This window comes from Amphiura filiformis, chromosome 13 (assembly GCF_039555335.1).
Source record: "Amphiura filiformis chromosome 13, Afil_fr2py, whole genome shotgun sequence".
NCBI lineage: Eukaryota > Metazoa > Echinodermata > Ophiuroidea > Amphilepidida > Amphiuridae > Amphiura > Amphiura filiformis.
The window spans coordinates 30579228-30605843 of NC_092640.1; the positions used below are offsets into that span (position 1 = coordinate 30579228).

Sequence of the window (26616 nt, forward strand, 5' to 3'; positions counted from 1 at the left end):
CTGAAGATGAAAACATTATGTCTATAAAACTTTTCCAAATATTAAGTTTTTCTTAATAACTCAAAAACAGTTTTGATGGAGTTGGGCCCTTCTTCCACTCAGGTATTCAATTGGATCCAATGGTGCATTTGGAAAAAAATACCAAAAAAAAAAAAAAAAAGATGGAGAATAATCATTTCAAGACAGCTTTATATTTGACTGCAGAAAAATAAATGTAGCAAATTGCACAACCAGTCATCTAAACACTGCTCTTTATTGGATTCAATTTTCCTCAAGACAAATAAGCAGTGGAAATTGTATGTACCCAATAAACAAGAATCTTCTGTGTAGTACTAAATTAGATCCAAATGACCATTTATTATTAACTTCCAAAGCGTGTCCAATTTAATTTAACAGCTAAATTGCTGGCCAACTGAATCCAATTTATAAAAATCACTCAAATCTACTCTAGTCACCTTGAGAATTGTGTACAAATTTGTACAACCATCATCTATTAAGATCTTTTTACCATCTATATTCTATAGGCATGATCACACGGGAGCTTACCTCCATGTTACCGTAATACGGAGGTAGTGCAAGGTCATAACTTAACTTGTCCATATGATGGTCCTTCCTAAATGGTCTTTAACTCTTCAGCACTCCGTGTTATCTTTACGGCTCGGTGTTTGCTTCATGGTTCTAGAAGTTTATAGGCCGATTACCTGAATGCGTGTACGCTGTGGAAGCGATGTCTCTTAGTTTTAGGGCAATTAGGCCTATGTCCTCCCGGGTATGTCCTACTCCTACATATGTTTTTTAACCTGTTGTTTTCTTCTCCACTCAATTTCTTTGTCTTTCCAGACACTTATCTGCGCTTCCATAATTTCTTTTTTTGACCAGTTTATGTCATGCTTTTTCGTTTTGGAGGTGCTTCTTTCATTATCATTAAGTTCATTCTCGGTGAGAAACGGAGATAATTTATTGTGAATTTTATAGCCTATTGCGAAAGAGAATTAAAAATACTGCGAAATTGTAAGTGTTGTATCCATAAGGTCAAACTTACCACATAATCTTGTTCACACTGGCGCAAACACGGAACGATTGCTTCGTGTTAGCACGCTACCACAGAGATTTCTCTGTGGTAAATCTTCCGGGTTAAGCTTCGTGTTAGTTAACACGTTACTTGTTCAGACGGGCGCTAAAACAAAGCTACATGTACCTTAGAGGTATCATCGTGTTAGCTAAACACGAACTTTAATACCTCTAAGGGAGCGATCGTTATATATGGCAGGGGGGGGGGGAATGGGTAAATTTAGGGGGGAACACAATTTTTTTTTGTGGTCTTGAGGGGGGAACCTGAAATTTTTAGTTGAACCAGGAGGGGGATTGTTAAATTTTAAATGGAGAAAATTGGGAAAACAAGGGGAACGCGAAAATTTTGAGCGGACGCGAGGGGGAACGCGAAATATTTTGTCGATATTTTTGCCCAAACACCCATTCCCCCCCTGCCGTAAATAACGATCGGTCCCTAAGCCCGTCTGAACACGGCTTATGATACAAAATACAAGGCTAAAGTGTGCTTGTATTTTTAAAGATACAAATTTAATATGTGAGCTTCTATTAATTATATTAATATTCAAATCATCAAATTTTTGGTGGGTATATGCTCCCCTGGAATGTTGAGGTGTTGGGTCTTTGGGAGCTGATGATGGCGTACCATTTTGGAGCTGCTAACAGGTAGAAGGTTTTTTTAGACGCGAACAATCTAAATCAAGGTTCTTTCTTGGCTTTCTGGTTGAAAATCACCTGAAAAAACCCAGTAATGAGCATGTTAGGGGTCTTTTAGAGCTAAAATCATCAAAATCAAGGGTCTGTTGACTCTGTTTTGGTACAATTCAGGGTTTTTTTCGGAGCTATGTGGTCCAAAAATAGGGGTCTTTCCTGGGTACCATTTGTGTTGAGTACCCTCCCTCTGGTACACCGCTCTTGGGCAAAGTATACTCAGTTCTTTGAGCACTGACTTAATTATTTTGATTGTGAAATTTGTCACACCGTTGTAAAAATAATTCTTAATGCAAACATAAATGCTACATATTAGCTACTATTAAAAGCACATTCTTGTATTCATGAAAAAAATGTTGACTAGTAATAATAAATTGGTTCTCCGATTTTGACCATGCTGACCCCACGCTGACCGTTTTCATTTTTCATGTAACATGACCTATTGATGCGTAATAGGCACGGGCCTGTGACTTCTAATATTAAAAAATAATTTTCCCCACCTCACAATTTTCGCTATTAATTATAACGCCTATTTTGTTTGGATAAAGGCAAAAGCTACATTGAGCAGGGCAGAGATGCAGGTAACCATGGCAGCTGACATTGTTAATTAGATTCTAATGATGACTGGAAGGCTCAAAGTGTTTGGTTACACTTCCAGAGTGAATTTAATGGTCTGTTGAAATTTACTTTCTATTAAAATGGCAATGAAGACAGCATGTGCCATAGATACACTATGAACCACAATGGCCTCATCCTAATGGCATAGTTCAATAACCTCGATTACACAATCATAGTGCACAATTTGACCTCAAGTTGCAGAGTACAAATTTTTGTATCCCAATTTTCAAAGGTCATTCAATGAATAATACAAATGTATTGGGGTTAAAGAACTGCACCCTGATAGATGAGCATGTTGTGGATCCTAAATGTAGAGTCTAGTTTGCATTAGAAGCTAGCTGGCATTATAAGACTTAGCACTGAATAACGTTGCATTGAATAATATACGGAGGGCAATTCCATGCGGTGCTGAACTTGGGGAAAATGCATTTGTCCAATTGTTTTACACAAGTTAGAGACTTACGGAAAACCGCCCTGCTGACTAAACATTCGGAAGGTTTAGAAAGGGGTCTACAGTTTTTTGCCTTAGATCTACAAATGTAGATCCAAAGGAAAGTCTCTTACCAAAAGACCCCATAATTTGTCACATGGGACACTCCCATTTTAGATCAAGCAAAATCAGTAGGAACTGGGAAATATTGATTTTGAGATACATTGTATCAGGGATATGAGATAGGCAAACAAAGGAAATAATATTATTTCCTGTTGTTTTGGAAACTCTTTAATTGCTCATATCTTTGGAACTGGTTGTTCAATTTCGATTGGGTTTTCTGCAAAATGCAGCTTTGTAAATGACTCCCTTTTCAGGTCTCCCCAATTCCCATTCTTTGCCAAAATGTTGGTATTTTCATTTTGCCTATTTTAGGTATGCACCATTTGACTTCCAAGAGGAAGGGCTGGAAGTTGAGGTTGGGGCACATTTGTGAAAAGTCTTTATTTTAGTGATAGAGAGGCTTTCTTAAGGTAGTATGAACGGCAGGGTTTTCTTTAAGCATTTTGCTAAAGGGTATTTTCAAATTTTTTTGACCCTTTCAATTGTGAATTTTTCCTCTGAAGGAGTCAAAAACATTGCCCAAGGGGTATTTTTATAATATTATTTTTGAAGACATTTTTAACAATATGTGTGTTTTGGAGCCATAGGCGTAAATCCGGATTGGGGTGGTGGGTGGGTGGGGTGGGGGGGGAATCTCCCCCAATATTTTGCCAGGGGGATGGTCCATACAATCATCCCCCAATGTTGACGCCTGTATGTGGGTTTCTGACCAAATTAACCTCATATTTGGCCATTTTAGCCCCAAAAGTGCACATTTTTGCGCGCTTTTTTGCGAATTTATTCCACTTTTGCACCATATTTCAACAGAGCTTCAAAATGGCAAAATTTGTTGTACCATAAACTTATTCTTTCTCCAAAAGGTGCTGGATTCACTATACTTCAAGACACCCCCCCCCCCCCGAGTCAAAAAGAAATCTAAGCCACTGTTTGGAGCAGTGGCGGATCTAGAGCAGTCAGAAGGGGGTGGGGGCAATTTTAGAAGAAAATAATAATATTTAAAGATCCCCTCTGAGAAGTAAGAAACTTTTGCAAAATGAAGACCTACTTGAAGCAATTTGGTGGATCATTTTGGCAATATTAATGTGTAAAATTTTAGTTTAAAAAAGCCGAACATTTGTGAAATGAGCAGTCCATGGAGTCTTTCGTGGACGGCAAGTTTTCCCTATTATGGTAGGCCTATAAATTGTGTTAAACATAAATTGGCAAATGTCGAAAGCAGAAGTGAAAGTGGCCATTTGTTTATCAACTACGAGGGTGATGTTCCCCCCTTTAGAACTTGGAAAATGTTGCAAAATGAAGACCTAATTGAAGCGATTTGGTGGACCATTTTGGCACTATTACTGTGTAAAATTTAAATTTGAACAGTTGAAAAGCTGAAAATTGTCAAATGCCGGTCCATAAAGCCTTTCGTTGTTTTACATAATCGGGAGTATAGGTCCTAAATGCCAAAAGCCGAGAATAAATACACAATATCAGGTGTTTCTCTATTCAATTCTTGCAATATCTGAACGCAGACGCTTTTCAAGATTTTGTACGCATTGGACTTTGGAACTAGGGATTTGAAGGAGTCAGAAAAGTGCCTGAACGCGTAAATACGCGTGTTTTGTGCGTTAAAGAAAACCCTGATGAACGGCTACGGTGTCATGCTCAGATTTGCTTGAAAATTATACAGAATGTGGAGATGGGTGAGAAAAACACACCTGCCAATTTTTAATTTTTTCCAAAAGAGCGTTTTTGACTTATGTAATTTTTTGTGATTGGAAAACCCCATAGACTTTGCAGACGGCCTGTTTTTGGCATGTTGCCAAGTTCTTCAAATCAGCTTAATTTTTGAAAACAAGTAATTTGTTTAAATGTGATTTTCTCTCCTTTATATCCACTGCATAAATCTGGTTTTAAATTTATTTTATTGCAAAAATGCTACTTAATAAAGGACAGCATTTTTTTCCCAAGATATTGGCCTTAACAAAGGAGATATAAAATGGTAATGTTAGTACTTTTTTCAATTTTCTTGACTTTTTCTAGAAACACTAAATTACCTAAATTCTAGAATTTTTTTTTGAGCTAACTATAGGTCCAATTTCAACAAACAAGGTGTCATATGAAAGGTAATCAAATTTAGAAAATTCTCTCGCCAGCTTTTTTTTTTTAATTAAGTGTTTCTATTTCAAGTTATAGGTGTTTCTAAATTTCCTAAAATCAAAAAAATTTAAAAATTATTAAAAAAAAAAAAAACACTATCCAAAAAAAAAAAGCTGGCGAGAGAATTTAGATATTAAGCTTATACACCATCCCTGAAAGTTTGGAAACCATAGCACACACCATGTAGGCAAAAAAAATTATAATGTGGAAAAATTTAGGTAATTTTCAAAAAATAAAGAAATACATAAGAAATGGTAAAATTTTTATGAAACTCTAAAACTAGGTGGAGTGAAGACTTATCTTTAGTTTGTTCTAAGTTTTAAATTAATACACAATTCCAATTGGCCATTGTGGCTATTTTGCTGCAAGCTTGATTAGCCATTCATACTACCTTAAAGTGATATAGTGTGGAAAGTTTTTTGGCTCATAAAGTGGGGAAGTGTTTTTTTTCCCAAAAATCTTCCACCCAGGAGGTCACATGGTGCATCCCTTACTACACTCCTCAAAGTAATTAAAGGATTAAAAAATTTCATCCAGATTATCTTGACCATACATGTACTTGTACCTAATCAAAATATCTTTATATTATGTGGCCTTGCAGTGGCGTGCGCAGCACATTGAAAGTGGGGGGGGGCAGGTTGTTCAGTTCCCCGAATGGAGTCTGATTAGGAGCAAATTTGGATGTTTTTAACGTTTTTCGTGACCAACAAAAGTGGGGGGGGGGATGGGCCCCCTTCACGCACGCCACTGTGGCCATGTCCATGCTCTACTGAACACTGTAAGTCTCATCATGACTGTTTCAACTGGCACTTACATCTTATTTTGTTTTTGAAAAATATTGAATGAAATTTTTTGATCCTTTAATTACTTTGTGAGGAGTGTCTTTATTACTCCTCCTGCACAATAATAAGTTCTAAATTTTTGATAATTACACAATAGGCCTACATTACACAAGCAAATCTTAATAGCTTACCGCTGAATGTGAGTGCATGGAGGTAGAAATTGTAGGAGTCATTCACTGCATCTGTTAGCAAGTCCATTGTGATAGTTTATCTGCAAGAAGGAAAAAATGCATTCAATACAAAAAGCAAAGGCAACTCAATTTTTAAAAGCCATAATAATAATATTATTAATTAATATGCGATTTGCTTCACAGCAACGCCCTAAATTTAATAGAATTTGTTATGTGCGTTAATGCAAATATTAAGGTGGTACAATGCCCCTAGATAAATTTCTGACTATTTTTGCACTTTTCTCAAAAAATAATAACAAACGAGATCTGATTGCGTTCGCCTGCGACCGCGAGGATGCACCAGCCAACAGTGACAAATGAGTTATGACCCGAATCTGTGAGAACCGGAAGTGATCCCTTTTTACTTTTCCTATAATTACCTTTGACCCCGCAAAAATATTACATAGTGCTTAGGATGTCATAAGGAATATTCCTGGTGAATTTCAGCTTAATCGGAACTTATACATGGATTTTGATTTTTTTAAATTTATGATTGACCTTTTGACCCCTTAATGACCTTTGACCTCAATGAAAAAAAAAACCACATGTACAACGACAAAATGCATTGTTCCAATTTTAATTTAAAAATTCTACTTTGTTTATTTGTCGAGATAAAAATTCTTAAAGTTATTTAGCTAAAAACAGGAAGTGACCCCTTAATGACCTTTGACCCCAAAAATAAAAATACCATGCATACACCAGGTAACACTGATTCTTGTATGATGATTATATTACTCTGGACTGTTTACATTTTGAGATAAAAAATTTTAAAACTTTTTTGATAATTTTGGTTTTTGACCGGAAGTAACCCCTTAATGACCTTTGACCCCAAAACTGTATGCGTCCTAAAGACCCTAGCTAGTAGCAATGCATGTATGTGCTAATGGCGACTCTCTGCTATGTAATTTGTAAAGACAGTGATTTTTTGAATATTTTTTACAAATTTTTCAGACTTTTACCGGAAGTGACCCCTTAATGACCTTTGATTCCAATTTTGTGGTATAACTTTTAGACACTGGCTATACATTGTAGATGATGCATGTGTGTAAGTGACGTCACGGTGCTATGTAATATGTGGGAGGAGTAGCATTTTTAGTGAAAATCCAAGTTTTGGCCATTGACCGGAAGTGGATGACATTTGACCGGAAGTTGATCATGTGACATCTGTGGCACCACCAAACGGTTCCACTGACCAAATATGGTCAACATGCCTGAAAGCATGTGGCTACGATGGCTGATTATGATGTTGACAGAAGAAGGAAGAAGAAGAAAGAAGAAAGAAGAACGCGGAAAAAACAATGCACAGCGCCGATGGCGGCTGTGCAACTGGAAACAAAAGTTGTATATTATAGGGGCAAGGAATCCAGTTACTACACTGAAAGACAAGCGGTACGTTATTTATGATAAGAAAAGAGGTACCACTAGAATGTACCTCATTTCATAACTTTTAAGTTATGAAATTTAAAAAGTGCAGAAACTTTTTCTCAGTGTTATATCTGTTGTAAGACAAATTTTGAAGCTATGTAATTCTTCATTTCAGGATATCATACAAAGTTGGTTGAAGCATCATTTTGAAGCTTCAGGAATATGATCTTGAAAAATTAGCCTATTTTTCATTTTCCAATTTTGAGCGAAATAATATAAACTTTAAAGTTAAAAAGACACCCTGTTCTCATCATCAGAAATTTTTGAAGTGAGGTTTTATTGATTTTTAGATACTTTTAAAACTTGCTAAAACATGCTAATTCTGGTCATGGGGGTGTGAGCAGCATGCGGATGGATAGAACAGCAGAGAGGGAATGACATGGTTAGGATTTAAAAATAATTTTTATGTGACACTGCTACTGTTTTTAAAATTTATGCACACCCTTGGTTTATGCACCCTCAGTTGAGTTGTTTTTTAGACATTTGTGATGCCACCAGAATCTGGACGTCGATACCAATAAAATATTGGCCCTGTCCAGTATTTCTTTAGATGTACTTCTACTTCTACTGCAATTACACTTGGCATATAGTCCATCAGCTTGGATTTCCTGCCAAGGAATAAAGTTATACATGTGCGGTAAAGGTGCCATCAGTGCAGAAAATTGTAGTATGTAGATGATGAGTGCAAGGGTGAAAATAAGAGAGCTTGTACCAGGGGCCACTTTGGCAAAAAAGTGGCCCCTGGTTCACCAAGATTTGGAGGAACCAGGGGCCATTTCCAATTACCAAGGGGCCAATAAAAATAAAGATGTGCTGGATGAATTAAATAAGCATTAGTTGCTTTGAATTATATATTTTGGGTTCACTATCCAGGGGGCAGTTTCGTGAGAAAAGTGTCCCCTGGTCAACTACAATTGAGATGAAATCAGGGGCCATTTCAGAGTTTCTGGGGGCCAAACGGCTCCCGTTTCCCACTTAATTTCACCCTTGGATGAGTGATAAAATTATCCAGGCTGCATGCGTATGCCTGTTTATTTATTTATTTATTATTTATTTGGCAAAATTGACAACAATACAGAAAATAACAAATATGCAATCAATCATCATCACAAGAAACACACAACCAAGTCAATGAGCCAGGATAACCCATAAAGTTGGCTAAATATGCCAACTTATTTCCAATGGGGTCCAAAATGAAAAGGTGCCTGCAAAAGGGAGATGAAAACAGAGCCACAAGAGGGGACAAAAGAGAAATAAGTTAAACATATTCAGCCATTTCCTGGTTCATTGAGGTTGAAGATAAATGGGTTTTGACATGGGATTTGAAGGAATTCTTGTTGGTGATAGACCTGATGTGAATAGGTAAAGAATTCCAGTCAAGGGTACCCTGATAAAAGAAGGAGTTGGAAGCAAGGCCACTGACTCTGGGGACATGGAAATTATGTGAGCTAGATCTGGTATGGTGAGTGTGAGTGACAGTGGTTTTAGTGAAAAACTGATCAAAGTAAGTGATCAAAGTAAGTGGGACCCATTGCATAGATGCCTGTCATCCATGACTATGAGTACATGTATGAGTGTCAAGTCTGCTTAATGCATGATGTGATGCATACATGTAGACTCGCTCACCAGTCCTATGATACGCTGTACCTACCGACTGGCTCACGCCATTTTGTCTGTCTATGGTCGCATGTCACAAATAGATCACCCAAAAATGGAGGAGCCATAACATGAAAATGCTTTCTTCACATTTCAAGTTTGGTTTATTCTAAAAGTATAATACCTATTGTAGAAAGTTTGGTGTCATTTTGTAGATAATTATGTTCTTTGTCAAATACAAAAAACTCCAAGTCGATTGGACAACTACTTTGAGATTATACTTCAATATATAAGATGTGTCAATGGAGGAGCCGGGGCGGGTGAGCCCCATACATGTAGGGTTGTACACAAAATTGTGAAAATAATAACCTTTGTATCTTAAAAAGTACAACTAGCATGGACCTCAAATTGCACATATATCATCCTGGATTGTAGATCTACCCCATAGTACATCAATTGTAACAAAAGATGTACGGTAACTAATTAATTGCCTAATTAAATGCTAATTAAGACAGTTTACAAAGTTTGCACATAATGCTCCAACATTTCTAAATGGCCTAGATCTCTTGCCTGAGTCACCCTGATTATTCAAAAGTTCACATATATCTTTAAGGAAATTTGATGAGGAATTCAACTATGCTATTAGTTTACATGTAAGTGCCAGACATACAGTAGAGGAAAAAAGTTTTGATTGATAATGTCATAAAACGGTAAAATTATTTTACAATTTTGACCACCCTGTATGTTTAACGCAAGAGATACCAAACTCTTTCTTCCTGATTTGTTTGAAGGACCCATGCAAAGTCTTTCTGAATCCATATTTATTTTGAGCTACATAGCTTTCAGAAAAGGAAAATATGGGGTGTACCATGACAAGAAAGATGCTAATTTTGTTGATGTTTCACCCAGTATATCTCTTACCCACCCTGTATTATGATGTTTTACTTTGTTAATTTGGCATCCTTGTAAACAAGCTTTAATGGTCTAAAATGTATTCATTAAAAGTTGCGTTGAAGTGAATCAAAATTGGTGACATTTTTATCATTTTACAATTACATTACACAAAAGATGACCAATTCATGACATGCGACCCTATGGGAAATACACACTTAATGGTTTGCGCAGGGCAGATATTCGAAAAATTTCTTCAAAATTTAATCAATGGTATAAAATTGGTACCCACCTTATTGTGCTTACTAATTTAAGACTCGGTTGAAACAAAATTAAGGATCTATCATCTATGCATTTTAGTGTCCAAAAAGCAAAATTATCGTCAAAGATCTTCTGAATCCTGCACCCTTGCGAAGGGTGCAGAATTGGAATTTGGGATAAAAATATCCGATCTTAGCGATCAAAAACACAAAATTACAATTTTGGACGTACTATTTTAGCAAAAGACATTATTGCCAAACAATATAGAATAGAACATTTGATGTCAACTTATCAAAATATTGAAGAAATGTGCTCCCCAAACTTGTGGCGAGTTAGACGTTCGCTTTTCGGATCTCTTTCCTTGTTGAAAAGGTATAACGTCGTGAAGATAGGACATCCGGGCCCTACTCTGCCATGTTTGGCTGAGTAACGGTACATGAACACAGCCTTTTGTGCCTATGATGTACATACATGTACATGTAAATTTAATTTAAAATTAGTCATTGTGTAGGGGTGTGTTTATATACTCATGGGTTACTCTGAATCATTTTTGTTTACAACTGCACAAGTATGGCCGAATTGGTCAAGCTGGGAGATTCATAGCGCCCTCTGCGCTTGTTGATCGAGAGACAGCCAAGGCTAATAGAAATTGGCACTACTTTCGTGGTGGTTGTTGTTGTGGATCAAATAATAATAAAGTATGCATAAAACATGTCCGGCACTTCGACAGGGTGATTCTTTGTTGGATTATTTGATCCTATTTGTGACCTCTTCTCATAATTTATTAGTTTCTTTTTCTCACAAGTCTGAAAACATAGAGCGCTGTAAGGGCTGACAAACTATGTAAGCTTATCATGTGTGTGTACACGTTGACGCAAATTCAAGAAAGTAGAAAACTTGGAAGTATGATTATATCTCCTTTAATTTTTTTTTAAATTGATTTTTTTTTAAAGGTTTATAATGTTTTTCCTACCCTTACACAAACTCCAACCCCTTCCAAAACCTTACTACATGTATACAAACCCACCCAAGCCCAATTCTAGCCTAACACCCTTGCCCCAACCCCCAAAAGGGAACCCCCAAATCGGACCTGTATTAGCATGTTTAGCACCCTGAGTAAGGATAAACACTTGTGCTGAACGTCAAATTGGTCACTTATCGCTCACTGTTCAAAATGTGACATCTACACCAATTACAGTCCCCGAAACTGTCTACTTTTTAGCCGACCTCAATTCCGAAACATTTAGTGATAGTTAAAAATGCGATCCCCAACCCTTTGGTTACCTTTGGACGAATTTGTAGAAATCTCCGCGGAGTCTCCGTGTCTGAAATTCCCCAGTACAAACATCGAAAATGTCGCATTTCTCAGTTCCGGTGATGATACTATATCCGCATCGCTGTTTTCATACATGAATATGCATATCTCTGACCCCTGTAAGGTCAAAAACGTGGCGTTGATTTCAACCAATCCGATCCACCGATTGTGACCACGTGGTCGGTTTCATGAATATTTAATAAGCAGCTTGATACTGACGTCATATCTGAGGTGACCAGGAGGCAGGAGATACCATTTTGGTCAACTGAACTCGACTCGTGCGTTCTTTTGGTTGACATAAATCGAACAACATTCTCAATAACGGGTAATAGTAGGATTTCAATTTTTTATTAATGAAGTTACTTGTAGTTTTGAGGAATGACCAAGTTGTTTTTGGAAACTTAGATGTTTGTTTCAACTGATGATGTAGGATCGCAAGGTGAGTGAATTCGTGAAGAGATTTGCTTGTTTGAGTGATAGTATACGGGATGTACAAAAAATGTAGGCTAGTCCTCTGTGTTTGACCTGCTCCGATGTCTCAATTCACGCGGAATTATTCATACCTGAGTAACCAGACAGCAATACTGCGTATTGCTGAACCAGAAATAACATGTTTAGTACCGTATATGCATTAATACCGTATATTAATAAGTTTCAATTACTTTATTTAGCCTCATCTCATCAAAATGGCAATTTTTTATGGCTAATTATAGGAAGGAGAACCCTTTCACATAATTTTGTAAATTAAAAAAAATTCTATTTAAAATTCTGAAAATACAAAAAAAAAATACATTTACGTGCAAAAGCTTTTTTCTTCTGGGTAAGAATTTTTTTTGCAGGTTAGAAATTTGATAAATAGGTCCATGCATGCATGATATCAAATTTCTAACCGGCAAGAAAAAAACTGTTGCATGTAAGAAAATAATTCTTACCCAGAAGAAAAAAAGCTTTTGCACTCTAATGTATTTTTTTGGTATTTTTAGAATTTTTGTTTTTTAAATTTCCAAAATTATGTGAGAGGTTTCTCTTTTATTTTGTTAGCAATAAAAATAACAATTTCAATGAAATGAGGCAAAGTAAAGTAATTAAATTTAAAACATTAATACATTCATGCATTAGGTCAGATTTTCAGGTGAAATCAATTTCTCCCCTAATTCCCTTTTTGGGTAAGGGCAAATAATGGTCTTGGGTTAGGTTAAAGGTTAGTTGGGCTAGGGTAGGCTTGTATACATGTAGTAAGGTTTGGGTAAGTAAAAGAGTCCAAGAGTAGAAATATTTGGTGTCAAACCACATTTGTATAAATATAAATTTATTTGCGTAGCAAAATTAAACACAAATTTTCGGTCATAGACCTTTGTCAAGTGATGACTTGCTCGAGAACTCTAGCCAAGAATTTGCTCACTGATAGCTTCACATTCTAGGCTAGAGACCTTTGCATTCAAAATCTAGTCGGATTCGCTGAAGCATGACACCGTGTAAAGCAATGGAAGGTCAGAAGTAAACACAGCCCGATCACGACAGGCGATTGCATCAAAAATGTTGCTAAAATTACACTTCAGCAAAATTTTAGACTGTCCAAAATACATAAATCTTGCTCAAAAGATACAGTTGACTCATCAAAATAACTTTCATTCAAATTTCAACATTAACAGAATAAATAACCTCCGTGTAAAAAATTGAACCGCTGTCCGACCGAAAAACCATAGTAAAGTACTCTAGCATCGAATGCGTAACTATCGTGTGCAAATTCGAAGCTAGAGTTCTCGAGCAAGTGATGACCTTAGTAAGGTTTGGGGGTGGGTTAGACTTTTTGTAAGGGTAGGAAAAACATTGAAAAATTTTTTTTTGCATTTAATGGGCGGTTACACGTGAAAGCGTTTAAACGTAGACACCCTTAAATACTACATGTATGTCAATTAATTTAGATGCCAAGACAAACTGATATCGTAAAAGTCACCGGCGCTTGCAAAAGTTATGAAAAACTCTGTACAATGGTTTTCTCATCTCATCACATGTGAGCTCATGTGTATAGCCATGGTCGGGTCATGTAGGCCTATTTGCATGCTTGTTGTGGGTCGACCTGGCTAAAAATCCTGGGCGTTTGTGGGCCGAAAGTGGCAACCAAAAATTTACGGTCGACCTGGGAGAAACCGATTTACGATAACTTAGGTGGTCTATCATGTGCGATACGTTATTTTGGGTCAACCTGGGATTTTTTTCTCCCAGCTTGACCCAAAATGCACAAGTATGTGTGTAATTTTAGTGAACGTTGACTGACAAAAGCAAATGTCAAATAATAGGCCTACGTGTCGCTTTTGAAAAACAGCGAATCATGCGCATGCTCAGCTATACAAATGACTTCGTACCCATGCACAGCATGGGTACGAATAAGCAGTATACAAAGACAGTGTACATGGATATCCATGGAGGAGCTGTCAAAAATTACATATTTCAAAACCAGGATAACTATACCCATTATGAAAATTTACACAAACCCATCATTTTCAAAATACACTGAAACCCTATATTCCATTTTTGAAAAATATGATCCCTAATGTTTACTTACTTTTGTTCAGCAAAAACCAAATTCCAGTTTGTCAAATTCATGTCTCAGAATGTTTATATTTTGTAGACTGATAAATGTTTTCATATATTGCACCCAAGTGTCAGTGCTAAACCCCTCATGTGGAGCAAATGATATTACAAGAAGTCAATTTGACCAACCACATTATAGATTAGGCTGTTCTTCCCCATCCATAATGTGTTTTGAAGCATGACCAAGCAACACCTTTAATCTACTCAAGGCTAGAGGGGGCACACCACTAAATCAATGCGCCATTTGTGTAACCCTAATGAATGAGTTCCGGTAAAAAACAGAAACTTTTTGAGGTATTTTGGGCTGGTCTGTAGACTTATTTCAGAAAGAGTGGCGAATTTTAGCTTAAATAAAAGTGTAAAGCCTATACATAAATTTGAGTCGCCAAAAAAGTCGCATTTTTATAATTATTGAGAAAATAGGTCCATGAATTAAAAAATGGCAGAATCGGGTTTGCAGTCTTGAGAGCATGTCAAAAAACAGGAGGGCGCTGTTCGCGGCCTCCTAGCGGAAAAACGAGATGGAAGAACCCCCATACATTGAAACATATGTTAAACTTTCATCGATTTGCAATCGACTGGTCATCATAAAATATTTTAAAACGAGCCCAAAAGGCCTCAAAATGAGCAAAGAAAACCGGTGTTTTTACACGCGTTTCAATGGGAAGATTATTTAGTGGTGTGCGCCCTTCGAAGGGCCTAGGCGTAAAATCGTGCTCTTGAGAGATTCAGCCAAAATTGAAGTTGGCTTTCGATTAAATTATGCGGTTTTTGATTTATATAGATAGTTTTTATGTTAGTGAATATATTTAATGCGTTTTAGATGCAAGTCGCGCTGAGTTTATTCTCTCAGAGGCCTTCAAAGTTAAAGAAACTGTCAAAATTGTGAGAAAACTAATATTTCTCAGATTTGAAGCAAAATTGTCTTAAGGTGACAAATCGGCACAAGTCTTTTAAACCTCTCAAATCTTAATTATTTTATGGGGGGGGTGTTTGTTGTAAAATCATTAATATATAGACCTTTGCCATTATGAAACCTAATTTCTTTTCATTTTAAAGCGGTTTTTAGCAGATAAACGGTCTAAAACTATATGTTGAGAATTGGTATTTAATGCAAATCTAGGAAATAAGCACAAATGGTCAAAATGTTGAAAATGTGCACATTTTTGGCATGCACCATGTATCTTTGATAGGACATTTCTCTTGATGTGGATGTCACAGAGCACTCAAACCTTGAGTGTTTTACTCAAAACATTTTATATTTCAAGAAAAATATAAAAAAATTCGATTTCATGAACATATTCCTTGAAGGGGGCACACCACTAAATCAATGCGCCATTTGTGTAACCCTAATGAGTTCCGGTAAAAAACAGAAACTTTTTGAGGTATTTTGGGCTGGTCTGTAGACTTATTAATCAGAAAGAGTGGCGAATTATAGCTTAAATAAAAGTGTAAAGCCTATACATAAATTTGAGTTGCCAAAAAAGTCGCATTTTTATAATTATTGAGAAAATAGGTCCGCGAATTAAAAAATGGCAGAATCGGGTTTGCAGTCTTGAGAGCATGTCAAAAACAGGGAGGGAGCTGTTCGCGGCCTCCTAGCGGGAAAACAAGATGGAAGAACCCCCATACATTGAAACATATGTTAAACTTTCATCGATTTGCAATCGACTGGTCATCATAAAATATTTTAAAACGAGCCCAAAAGGCCTCAAAATGAGCAAAGAAGACCGGTGTTTTTACACACGTTTCAATGGGAAGATTATTTAGTGGTGTGCGCCCTAGATGACAGCATGTCATGTTTTAATTGGCCAACACCAAACATGTGATACACATGGCAGACCTAAGCCAAGCTCTTTCAGTGAGTATGAAATCTCTGTTACCAGTGTATTGAAAAGCACATGTTCGGTGAAGTGCATCAAAGAAATAAATTGTTTTTTCAAGACTTGATACAGACTATTAGGCAACATGCTGTACATAAAGGCCTACAGGCTGTAGTTTGCCAAATGAAAATGGTGGCAAGTTTGATCAGAAGAATTTATGTTGTGGAATTAAAACATTTATACATCATTTTTGGCAACAAATTTCAACAAAATTGTTATTTTAAAAGGATATTCTTACAGAAGGACTTCTCCTTATCAAGTTTAGCAACAAAAGACATTGGTGAGTAAGTAACTTGTTCAGTAAAAAAACCTGCTGCACATGGCCATGTCATGGAAATCAAGATTTCCTAGTTTCCATGTGGATTGTTAATTGATACCATTTTCCGCGTATAATGCTCAGCATGCAAATACAACGGCGATTTAGTACACTGATCATGCATGCAATTCAGATTTCTGCAAAAGCGATTGAGTATAAATGCATCTTTAGAAATGACCGGCGATTGTGTGTTCTCAAGTGGGCTTTATCAATATCATGACTCATGTTTATTAGCAACATTTGTTTTGGTTTGAACAAGCATTTTGAAATACTTTCAACTTTTGTACTCAATCGTTCAAGCATGCTCAACAAATTTTTCAATGCAAGTACCTCTGGACCTAAAACTTTTTTGTAGAAGTAAAAACGGATACTATGGCCAGAGTTCTAGCATGGCGAGTAGAAAAAATAATTCCCATTCAAACGCAACGGAAACTGAAAGTGCATTTTAATGCTAGACATGCATGCATGCCTGTTTGCAGAACGAGAATGAGAATAATAAATTATAAAGCTTGAAGCTTACATGCTTACCGATCTGTTCTATGCAGTAGCTAAATAGAATCCTGTTGATGAACTTTGAACCTCAATGTTTCAGCTTGGTTCCAAATGTTGCAGCACATGCACAAATACCGGTATTTACAAAACAAACACACACACCCACGGTCCACACATGCATCACCATCGAATCAGATGGCAGTGTTGCCAAAACTTTTCAGCGTCAAGGCGCGGCGCATTGACTCGCCAGGCCGCGGTAAATGATTCTCAAGTAGCCCAATTTTTTAAGCATCCAAAAAGCGCCCAATACCGGATATTTGGGCGGATTAACCCGAATTTAGAACGCAAAACACCCAATTGGGCGGAAAAGCACTTGACTTTGAAACATCCGGTACTTACTGAGAAGTTACTGACCGATCAATAAATGGTCACAAAACCCATTGTAATTTCAATTTGGAGCTTCAAAGACTCAAAACCTTTATAAATCGGCTAAATTGAAAGGAAAATGCATCAAATTAGTGCCGCGGCCTGAGACTGGCAAAAGTAGCCCAATTTTAGACAAGTAGCGGCATGCTTTTTTGAGTAGCGGCAAGTGATCGCCAAGTAGCCCAATTGTGCGCCTAAGGCGCGGCGTTGGCATCACTGTCAGATGGATGATGAAGAATGAATGGAGTCAATCAATTATCTGATCGATATCGACCATTTGCGGTTGGGCGGAATATTTAATATAACGGTTCTGAAAAGTGTAATTTTGGGTGCTTTGTTATGCAGCACATACATGTTGTGCACCAGCCTTTGCTTTGGGCGCATCATCATGAATGAGTGACGAGTGCTGAATTTAGGGGGCTGGCATTTTTGTAGGAGATCAGAAAAAAAATAACAGAAAAACATGAAAGAACACTGAAATGCATTAGGTCTATAATAAATGAATTATGTATTATATAAAGAAAAACAGTATAGACAAAAGTAAAATAGGCAAATTAAGTAAATGAAAAAGGAAATAAAGGGACAAACTGAGATAAAGTAAATATTTCGAATGAATAGAGAAATATGAAGAAAAAATGCAAATACGTACAAAGAAATGAATAAATAGAAAAAGATTAGAATAAGAACGAAAAGAACTACATAGTTTGAAGAAAAGGAAAAAAAAATCCTCCTGATGAGAAGAATAAAAAAAGAAAATGAAAGGGAGAAAGAAGAAAATAAAGTGTGGGTGGGCCTAACTAATAGAAAAGCAATAATGATATTGAAATAAAACAAGAAAGAAAAATCCACATGATCAGAATATTTTGTATTATTAATATTAATTTATTATTATTAGACACAGTGCGCTACCATGGCTACTACAATGCTAGCGTCGGTCCAACAAATTAGGTTCTACCCGGCCTGTGCCTGCTGCATCACAGGGCGCCGCGGGTACTCCATAATAGGCCTATCAATATTGGATCAATCGATCAATTAGATGTCGATTGACAGGATAGCGGTCAACGGATTACTGTGTGACAACAATAGCTGACCGGAAGGTTACCTGTCGTCCCGTAGACGCTTGTGGAGATAATCATTCTGTTTACCCCACAAAATTTATTATCATAATCAAGCCATTTATCTCAAGTGTTTGTCCACCGTTTATCGGCATCTTCATCCCCTCCTCTATTATTATTCAGGTATCATTTTGATCAAACCATAAAAGGTAGGCCCTAATCCAATAATATCACCAATTCTGAGATTTTCTCTCTCCTCCTTATTGTGAAGGCATAAGGGATCAAAATGTATAATCCCAAAATTATGTTAATTGGGATTATGAAACTAACGTTGGTGGCCGCAATTAGGCCCTGCGGGGATCTTTACCCTATCGTGATTGGTCGAAAGTGATCAGGAGATGGCCTGACACACCCTGGTCTGAAAAATCAGGGGAGATCCCAGTGTCTTTGATTTGTGACCACCATCGGGAGAGGACTTGTCTTCAACCTTACTCTCCACCAACTAATCTAGACCAGACTTATCATTTCGTTTGCCATCAAGAACTTATATTATTCAGCCATCTTCATCAGCCTAAATAAATATATATTTAACCAAAAGTTATTGGTTTCCTGCTTATGTGTTTTCATCGGTGCTCCTCCAAAAGAACCTGCCCGTTACTCGCTCACCATCTTCATTCAGAACAAAGTCGTTGCTAAGCAGTGTCGGCTTCACTACGCGAACCAAAGTCATAGGTCTAGGTACTTGTTTGTCTGGGGGTGTGGGAGAGTAAGGTAGACTCGATCCTCCAGTCCTCGAATACTCACGCACGGCCGCTCCACTGTGCTGTATTGAGGACTGGAGCAAACAACGTTCTAAAACAGGAGCAGTGAAATATGAATATTTAGTAGATTTTGATTACGTCATTGCGCGCGGAGACGCGGAATCATAAACCTGATAAACACTTCAGAGCCCTGATCTGACGCTTAACCAGTACTCGGCAGTTTATTTTTAAGTTCCCTGTATGTTGCGAACAAACAAATTAACAACTAGCTACAAAATCAGCTAAAATCCACTCGTCGCGTACGCATCTTCATTTTTTCATAAGCGGATCGGATCCCCCGTTTTAAACCTTCTTTGCCGTCAATTTTGAGTTACCGTTGTTATCGCCATTACATATTTCTCAAATTTTCACTTTTTAATGAACTTTGCGATGATGTAGGGCCTATATGTCTTTGAAAGTATTCATGGGAAACACTTTTATATTTGCAACACACTGAGACCATTTGCACCCGTCAAGTCATAATAGTTGCCTTGATTTTGAGGAGGAAAGATCGTCGCCACTCACCACAGTGATGACATGCATTCACCGTACAAACTACAGTACCGACTGCCTCGGATTTTAATACGGTAAGCATGGTATTCAAGTGTCATTGAAACATACGTAGGATGTGCATGATTACTTCATTTTGTACAGGCCATATCTTTTACGGGGTAAGAACAGTGTCAAGACTCATGATTGACTGAATTTCAAAGCAAAACGATAGCATGATTGATAGTATTCGGAGGCTAGGCATGCTAGTAGGCTAGGCTAAGTAAGGCCTATCACGGTGCAATAAAATAAATATATTAATTAAAGTTTGTTCGGTTTATATAAGGCGGAAAAAATAACGCCGTGTAATGATATAGAATGGCTTGTACGCGGCTGGGCGCAATGTTTACGCTAGTTGTGCATAATTACGTAATGATCGGTGCACGCCAGGGTTGTCAACTTTTTGGAATTGCTACAGTACAGTCTGTCGAAGTACAAAGTAAATAGACCTCGGAAACTGGAGGAATGAGAATATTTATTTCAGTGCAATGCTTCTTTGGCGCGCCAACTGCTGCGCGATTTGTATTTCCCGATGCCACAAATTTGGTTTGTACTTCTATGTGGACAGACTGTAGGCGTGAGACACTTCCATACCGGGGCGGAATTATTTTTTGCAAATACACTGTTCATTTTGACCCATGGCTATGTAAGCCACGCCACTTGAGAATCTAAAAATTGTGATTTGTGTGTGTGATTGGGGGGGTAATTATTTTTACGATGCATGAGATTTTACTCATTTTACAGCTCTTTGCGTGAGATTTACTAGGTGTGAGATTATACAACCTTGGCGTGAGACCGTGAGAAAATTACCAAATGCGTGAGACTCCCAGCCAGTGCGTGAGAGTTGACAGCCCTATAGTGCACACTTGAATTTACGCGATCGTGAGAAGGACTTTGATGCGCGCAGTAACAAAACCTGAATAATTTCCGCCAAATAAAAACTGAACAGTGCGCGAATCAATATTGATTCTTGCAGAATAAATTTGCGGGAATCATTTGATTCTCGCAAATCCTCTTCTGTGTAAACTACAAACGTTTGCAAGAATCAACTTTGATTCACGCAAATCTGTTTACGAGAATCTTTGCGAAAAATTCTGACCCTGAAACAGGGACGAAATTTTCTTATTAAAGGTTGCTCAATTTTAAAGTCTTATTTTTGAATTTTCACAACTAGGTTGTAATCAGTGATGTCAACTTGAAGTGAACTGGACAGTAATACAGCAACTGCATTCTGGAGATGTTCATTGTGACTTCAAATCATGGTGTATGGAGAACTCAACTGTGAATCATCAAAAATCTGGTACGTACAATGAGTTTAATAAATTTTTATTGTTTTATATGAAGGATTATGCCGTAAGGTCTAAGGCAAATGAATGTATGTTCCGGGCAGGCCTCAAAATACTTTTTTGAATAGCTATTTTTGACAGATTCCGGGACAGATTCCAATCAAAATAGCCCTCATGTGTGTATTTTGCCATTGCCAATTTTTTCCATGGGGTTATTTTGGGAGAATTGGGGGAGAATCGCCTTTTCCCCCCGTGAATTTTGACCCCTGGTATCGAAGGACCAGAATACTTAGTCATCATCTAGGCCAAGTCGCCCCTACTTGCAGCTGAATTGCACTTACTCTCTGTAAAATTATATACCAAATTATTCTTATTATAATTCAATCAAATGTCATTCCTCGTCAAGTGTTGACAAAGGCAACAGTGTTTGCTGAAACGTTCGCAAGTAAGTGCATTATGCTTAATTGGATCACATACAATGAACATCGGTTACTGAATTTCAACATTTCAGGTAATTTTGTGCCCGGGTAGCGGCGAGTCCCAGCGCATTTTTCGGGCGGGTAACCGGGTACCCGAAATTGCAACCAAAAAAAAATCCCTTTTTTTTTTTTTTTTTTTTTTTTAAAGTTATTTAATTTTTCGGTTTTCCTGGACCTAGGCCTAAATACTTGGATCATTCATGGTTGAACTAAAAAAAAAAAAAATTGCATGATGTTTATTGAATTTGAATGCATTTTGATATTATTTATAGAGTATGACACAAATACAAATTATCAATTTTCATATTAAAAACACAAACGATCATGCAATTTATTTTTTAGGTCAACCATGAATAATCCTAGCATTTAGGTCTAGGTCCTGCACTACAAAACCGATTTTTTTTAAATTTTTTTTTTAAATTTCGGAAACCCAGGCAGGGTATTTCCTGCCCGGGTACCGTAATTTCGGGCAGGTACCCGCGAGCCCACCCGAAAAACCCTGGCTTAATATGTATGCATAATTCAAAATCAAAATCAAATGAGAGCATTCAAATTTCATGGAATCATTTTAGCACTGCAATATCCCAGGTTGTTATGGAGCCCCAGAAATGGCATGGAAAGAAAAAAAATAATCATAGGAGATTCAGGGCCCTGATTTAGTAGCTTTAGGCCCCAGCTTAGTAACACAGGGCCCTGACTTAGTAATTTGGGGCCTGGAGATAGAAACTTAGGGCCCTGAAATAGTAACTTAGGGCCCCAACTTAGTAATTTGTGCCCCCGACGTAGTAACTCAAGGCCCCAACTTAGTAACTCGGCCCCTAATTACTAAGTTGGGGTCCCAGCTACTAATTAGGCGGGGCCCAAGTTACTATCTCGGCCCAAGTTAATAAGTTGGGGCCTGAACTACTAAGTCTGGGGCCCAAGCTACTAAATCGGGCCCCAAGATATGTTTTCTTTCCATGCCACTTTGTGGGCTTGGTAAATTAATGCTCAATTTAATGTTGAGCAAGAAAAATGTATTAAATTAAAAATATTTTTAATTGATTTTTTTTACAGATGAAATTTGAACTTGTACTGCTGGAACTGAAAGGAACCACCTGCAGCAACAAGCTAAAGCAAGAGAAGGGAATGAGATATGTACCAAACTTGCTGAAAAGGTACCCGTCGGCCATTGCAAATCCACATACACCTTCAACAAAGAAGAACCCCCACCACCGGACTTTACCACAGTGGAACTCATATCATTTTGAAATACTGACCACAATCGCACCCTGGGCCACACGCCCACACCCTTACCCTGATCAAGTTTACAAAATGCTCCACACCCAGACCTTGATATATGTGCCTATTCAGACTATAACTTTGTTACAGCTCTGGCAGAGATGGAAGTTTTGTTGGTCATGTATGAACTATGTGTATGTACCTGTGGACAATGTTATTGGTAAATCAGCAGTGTTGGGCAATTTCATTAAAATGTGTTCATAAGGCAAAAAAAGTTGTTTGCTTGTCCTCGTCCGATCGACCGTCTCATCCGACCGACTGTAGAACTTTTTTTTTGTTGAAAATTTTATCTTAATTTTTACTGGATTGGAGTGTCCCTGGACCTAGAGCCAAATGCTAGAATCATTCATGGTTGACTTTAAAAAATAACGTTTTGTGTCTTAAATATGTAAAGCTATAATTTGTATTCATGTCAATGATGTCATGGTCTATTATGGTGCAAATCCAATGCATTTTGAAATCATGTTATATTATTATTATTGTTTTTTACAAAGTCAACCATGAATGATCTCAGCATTCAGCTCTTGGTCCAGGGACACTCCAAATCCAAAATAAAATCCCAATTGGGGGCATAGGGCCTGCACTTTGGCTCGACATTTGAAAGGGGCGTGAATTCATTTTTGGATACGCCCCTATTATAATTAGGTAATACTCGACTCACACACATTCCCTATATTAATATGTATATACATGTACCACATGTAGTCAATCTGTCTGCTTTATCTGTATTGTGCCGTTCTTAAGCAAATACGGTAGTTAAACACGATTTCATCAAACATTATAACAATAGCTCTTTTACAGTGTGCAATCATCCCGGGCAATAATTGGGCAATAATAGAGGATGTGCGTGAAATTATTGATTGGCTCCATACAAAGGAATTGAACCGGTGTCCTTCACCGTAATCATGGCACAATGCAGTGCATTCAATCAAACGTTGTCGTCAACCTATTTGATCGTATTTGTGCATTTGTTATGTGTGTGAGACGAGCTGTCGCGGTAGATTGCAATAGCTTGTAATCATGCTTTTGTTGAATGAATTTGAGTACTCCGCCATATTTACGGTATGATACGTCATAATCTAGGTGATTATTTGCATTGGATGTCTTGAATACGCTGGCGAGGTTGTGTAATAATCGGATTAATGCTATAACAGTAGGTGAATACAAGTTTTGAATATATCGCGTTGCAAAGCCCCATTCAGTGATCCCAGCGAAAGTGAAAAAAAATCAAATTGTTACTTTTATAAAAAATTTTAATGAAAAAAATTGGCACAAAGCCCAAGAAAACGGCAGTATTGACGAAGTTGAAGCCCCATTCAAATACATGTAGCTAATTTATATATACTGTCAGTATATAAATTACAGATTCACGTAAATGCATTATTTTTGTCTTAAATAGGCCTACACGGCTTAGGGCTGAACCACTAGCAGAAGACACCAAGTTGATGTTTTATGACCTTTGACATTCTTTTGTGGCGAGTGACATGGTCAGTTCAATTCACGCCGAGTGTCCTTGACAGGTTTAACTCTGCTTCGGTGGTCATGAAAGAATTCAAAAGATAACCTCTGCCCCAACAATCCCAAGCAATTTAGCCCTAGAACTCTGGCCATAGTATCCGTTTTTACTTCTACTAGGGCCAGAGGCACTTACATTGAAAAATTTGTTGGAGATGCTTGAACGATCCAGGGTTGCCAAAAGATTTCAGCCCGAATCGTGGGTCAAAAAATCGAAAAGTCGCCCAATTTTTCTCTTAACCATTGGTTTCTATGGGGCAGGAAACTAGCGGAAGTCGCGGGAGCCAATGTTGAAAAGTCGCCCAATTTTTTTCTTAACCATTGGTTTCTATGGGACCGAAAATTGTCAAAAGTCGCGGGAAAAATCTTCAAAATTCGCCCAATTGGGCTACCAAATCGCGGGTTTGGCAACCCTGGAACGATCCAGTACAAAAAATGACAGCATTTCAATGCTTGATCGAGGTCACTAATTAACATGATAAAACCCACTTGAGAACACACAATCGCCGGTCATTTCTAAAGATGCATTTATACTCAATCGCGTTTGGAGAAACCTGAATCGCACGCATGGTCAGTGTACTAAATCGCCGTCGTATTTGCCTGCTGAGCATGCGCATGATTCGCTGTTTTTCAAAAGCGACAAGTAGGCCTATATTGACACCCTCTGTCGGTCAACGTTCTCTAAAATTGCACACATAACTTGTGTAGTTAGCGACAACGATTCAGTCTGGGTATAAACACAGCTTTACACAATGACTAATTTACATAGGCACAAAAGACCGTGTTCATGTACCGTTACTCAGCCAAACATGGCAGAGTAGGTCCCGGATCTTCTGTACATGTTCCTATCTCCTCAACGTTATACCGTTCCAACAAGGAAAGAGATACGAAAGGCGAACGTCTAAAGCAATTGTCTGAATGAAACTGTTCTTCGGATGATGTATCATAAGAACTCAGTCGTCAAATGATGATAGTCACATAATGACCAAAAGATTATTACTGACTATATCATTGAAGACTGAGTTCCGCAGTCTTGTACAAAATCTGAATTTTGATGATTTTTACGATCGCCCGGATGAAAAAAAATCACTGAATGGGCCGTTAGTTCCCTCCTCTCCTTACACTGGCAATATGGATCAAAGAAAAATAAAGAAAAAAATAAAGAAAACAAGAAAAAAAAAGACAAAGAAAAGAAACCATAAAAGAAAAACAAATATGAAAAGTTCGAACAATATTTGGTTTATAAAATTAATGTGACCGTGATGAGGCTCGAACTCACCACCTTCCGATTTAAAGTTCGAAGCGCTAGTGTACCAAATTCTGATGCCTTACCAAGTGAGCTGTGCTCCTGAGATACGAAATAAAAATAAAATAATACACTGTATACCTGCTTGTGTCGGTAATTGATTTGCTCAAATTCCATAATGGTACAGTGCAATAGAGCAAAAATGCCCAAAATTTAAAAGCTATATAATTTATGACCACTATACACTACACATAGTGTACTAATACAAGGGAATTTCAACGTAAGAATCCAAACAATTAAGTACCAACATGCACAGCTTTTACCTTATATCACATTGGGTTTTTAACAAAATGTTATCAAACCTCTACTGTGATTGGAAGCTGCACAAGGCATCTCTTTGATAGCTGATCATGGCCATCCATTCAGCAAGTGGCTACTAACTGACCTTGACAGGCTTGAATGAGCACTGTCATCTGCTACAAAACCATCACACTCTAGGACCTGGTCACTCCATAATGCTACAGCTACAGGGAGCACAGTACTTTGACAATGGAGTGAAAGACTATTATTATTGATTAGGCGCGGATTTTAAAAGTACAGCTCCTATGCGTGTATAGCAAAAAATTGGAATAGAATGTTTGGAATCATGTAACTAAAGTACTAAATGCATTCTGCAAAATGCGCTCTGACCAATTTATAAAGCATTTCATTAGCTTTAATTTGACATATTGTTTGACATATTTGGAATTATGGTAAATCATTAAATAAAATATTTATTAATTAATCAATTAGGTCAATTAATTTTCTCTGACAGAATTGTAGGATTTGACAAGAGCCATCTTTCTTGTAAGTTTGATTCTTATAACATACCGGTATCGTATTGCGTCCCGTTATAGTTGCAAAAAAAAAAACGCGTGCAGGACACACATACGCACACACACACACCCAGAGGATCGTACCGTTTTACAATCGTATAACATTCATTGGCGCTAGTTGTAGTAAATTTCAATTTTCTTTGCTTTACCTCACTTGTTCTGCTCAAAATTAAAAGGGGACATATCTAGCTGACAGTAAAAGCTTACATTTTATGGAAATTATGTTTAACTATTTGCTTAAACA

The 26616-nt window shown here is 37.4% G+C and overlaps 1 protein-coding gene and 1 long non-coding RNA gene across 2 annotated transcripts in view; one reads left to right on the forward strand and one right to left on the reverse strand.

The window, feature by feature from the left end:
• LOC140168234 (very long chain fatty acid elongase 4-like) overlaps positions 1–17053 on the reverse strand; it is a 45443-nt gene extending 28390 nt beyond the window's left edge. The window contains 2 exon segments of the mRNA XM_072191569.1: positions 6048–6127; positions 16897–17053. Of these exon segments, the coding sequence (XP_072047670.1) occupies positions 6048–6114 (67 nt within the window). The 5' untranslated portion in view covers positions 6115–6127; positions 16897–17053.
• Positions 17054–19550: 2497 nt separating this feature from the next.
• LOC140168231 (uncharacterized) lies at positions 19551–23257 on the forward strand. Its single transcript, XR_011861164.1, has 3 exons — positions 19551–19728; positions 20865–20990; positions 22512–23257. It is a non-coding gene; the product is annotated as an uncharacterized lncRNA (long non-coding RNA).
• The last annotated feature ends 3359 nt before the right edge of the window (positions 23258–26616 follow it).